Source organism: Perkinsus marinus (genome assembly GCF_000006405.1).
Source record: "Perkinsus marinus ATCC 50983 genomic scaffold scf_1104296965864, whole genome shotgun sequence".
Taxonomy (NCBI): Eukaryota; Perkinsozoa; order Perkinsida; family Perkinsidae; genus Perkinsus; species Perkinsus marinus.
The window spans coordinates 14,171-15,519 of NW_003204184.1; the positions used below are offsets into that span (position 1 = coordinate 14,171).

A 1,349-nucleotide genomic window follows, 5' to 3' on the forward strand; every position below is an offset into this window, starting at 1 on the left:
GGCTATGGTGTTGCTGGGATTTGGTGTTTAGGCACCGACCTTTCCCTCAGCGGCCGGGATCTACTTATCGGTCTCTCTAGGGTGTATACAATGCGTTAGAGTAACCTTTCAAGCTGGACCACCAGACGGCTTGGTCAGGATTGCGGAGCTCGAAGTGAAACTGGCTGATGCTGCCTTCCTAGCATCCTACGACAGTTCCCTCATCGGCGCTGAATACGCCCTTGATGGTGTGGCGGCCACAACGGCGACGACACTGGATGCGGATGGTGTGCATTATCTACAGGTCACTCTCGGCAGTCTTCAGACAATCTGGGGCGTAAGGGCGGTCTTTGAGCCCTCATCGTTCCCAAGAGGGTACACTTTGGGTATCTGTACCGAGTCTGTTGTGACAAATTGTGACTGGAGCTCACTTACAGTCTATACGACTGATGTGAACAGGGACAACAGTCTAGTCATCAGCTTCGAGGCTCGTTCAGCTCGGCATCTTATGTTCAGTTTGAGACTTCCAGCTGAATTAGCGGCGGGTAAGGTAGAGTCTAGTTTGCATGACCTGGAGTGCCATGCCTATCCTGTGATCTCAGATACCTTCTCTAAGGACTATAGGTTGGCGACTTTCGAGGTGTACCAGTCGAGCAATATCGCTTTGACTAGTCTGGGGGCAACAGCAAGCGCCAACGCGTACTGGAACCACTCCCCTTCGAAGGCTCTCGATGGGTGAGTACCAAGCCTCGAGCTCTGTTGGTGGGCTACTGTGGTCAATTCAGGGACGACTTCACCTTCTGGAGCAGTGAGGTGGATGCCAGTGAAGCAGAGCTTGTCATAACACTACAGGACATCACCACGACTACAGTCCTCCGGCCTTATTTCGTATCCCTGGTCTCTATAGTGGTGAGCATTATGGCCGTTTAAGACTCTACAATGCTGGTCTTTACGTGGTCGCTAGGCTAGAATTACATTTTCTTTCGATGGTGAAGGAATTATGGTATATTCATCCGACGTGGTGTTGACTCCCTGTATATGCTGTGCGTCATTCATTGCCATGAAGGTTTGATCAGTTCCGAGATGAGCCCCTCGACTTTGACATATACTCGTCACTTGACAACAGCGTATGGTCACTCCTAAATAGCTACCAGGATAATACCGCTAAGAACATCATCGTAACCGATACTTTCGATGCCAACTATTTGAAGATAGCCATGACCCGACGAGCCTATGACCTCGCTGCGGTACGTGAGGTATCCCAAATCTCGGAGGTTGGGCCTTGGTCTCAGCTGGTGGCTATTCGCAGCCCAAATTGTACAGTATATATACCGTAGATGTCACTCATTCGCCACAGCTCCAGTTGGGGA

General features: G+C 50.6%; 1 protein-coding gene across 1 annotated transcript in view; it reads left to right on the forward strand.

Moving 5' to 3' along the window:
* Pmar_PMAR008950 (hypothetical protein) overlaps nt 1-909 on the forward strand; it is a gene marked incomplete at both ends in the record, with an annotated part of 7,167 nt that extends 6,258 nt beyond the window's left edge. Inside the window, 3 exons of the mRNA XM_002769405.1 lie at nt 32-524; nt 582-714; nt 765-909. Coding sequence (XP_002769451.1) covers nt 32-524; nt 582-714; nt 765-909 — 771 coding nt within the window. The remainder of the gene's footprint in view (nt 1-31; nt 525-581; nt 715-764) is intronic.
* Between the last annotated feature and the right edge of the window lie 440 nt (nt 910-1,349).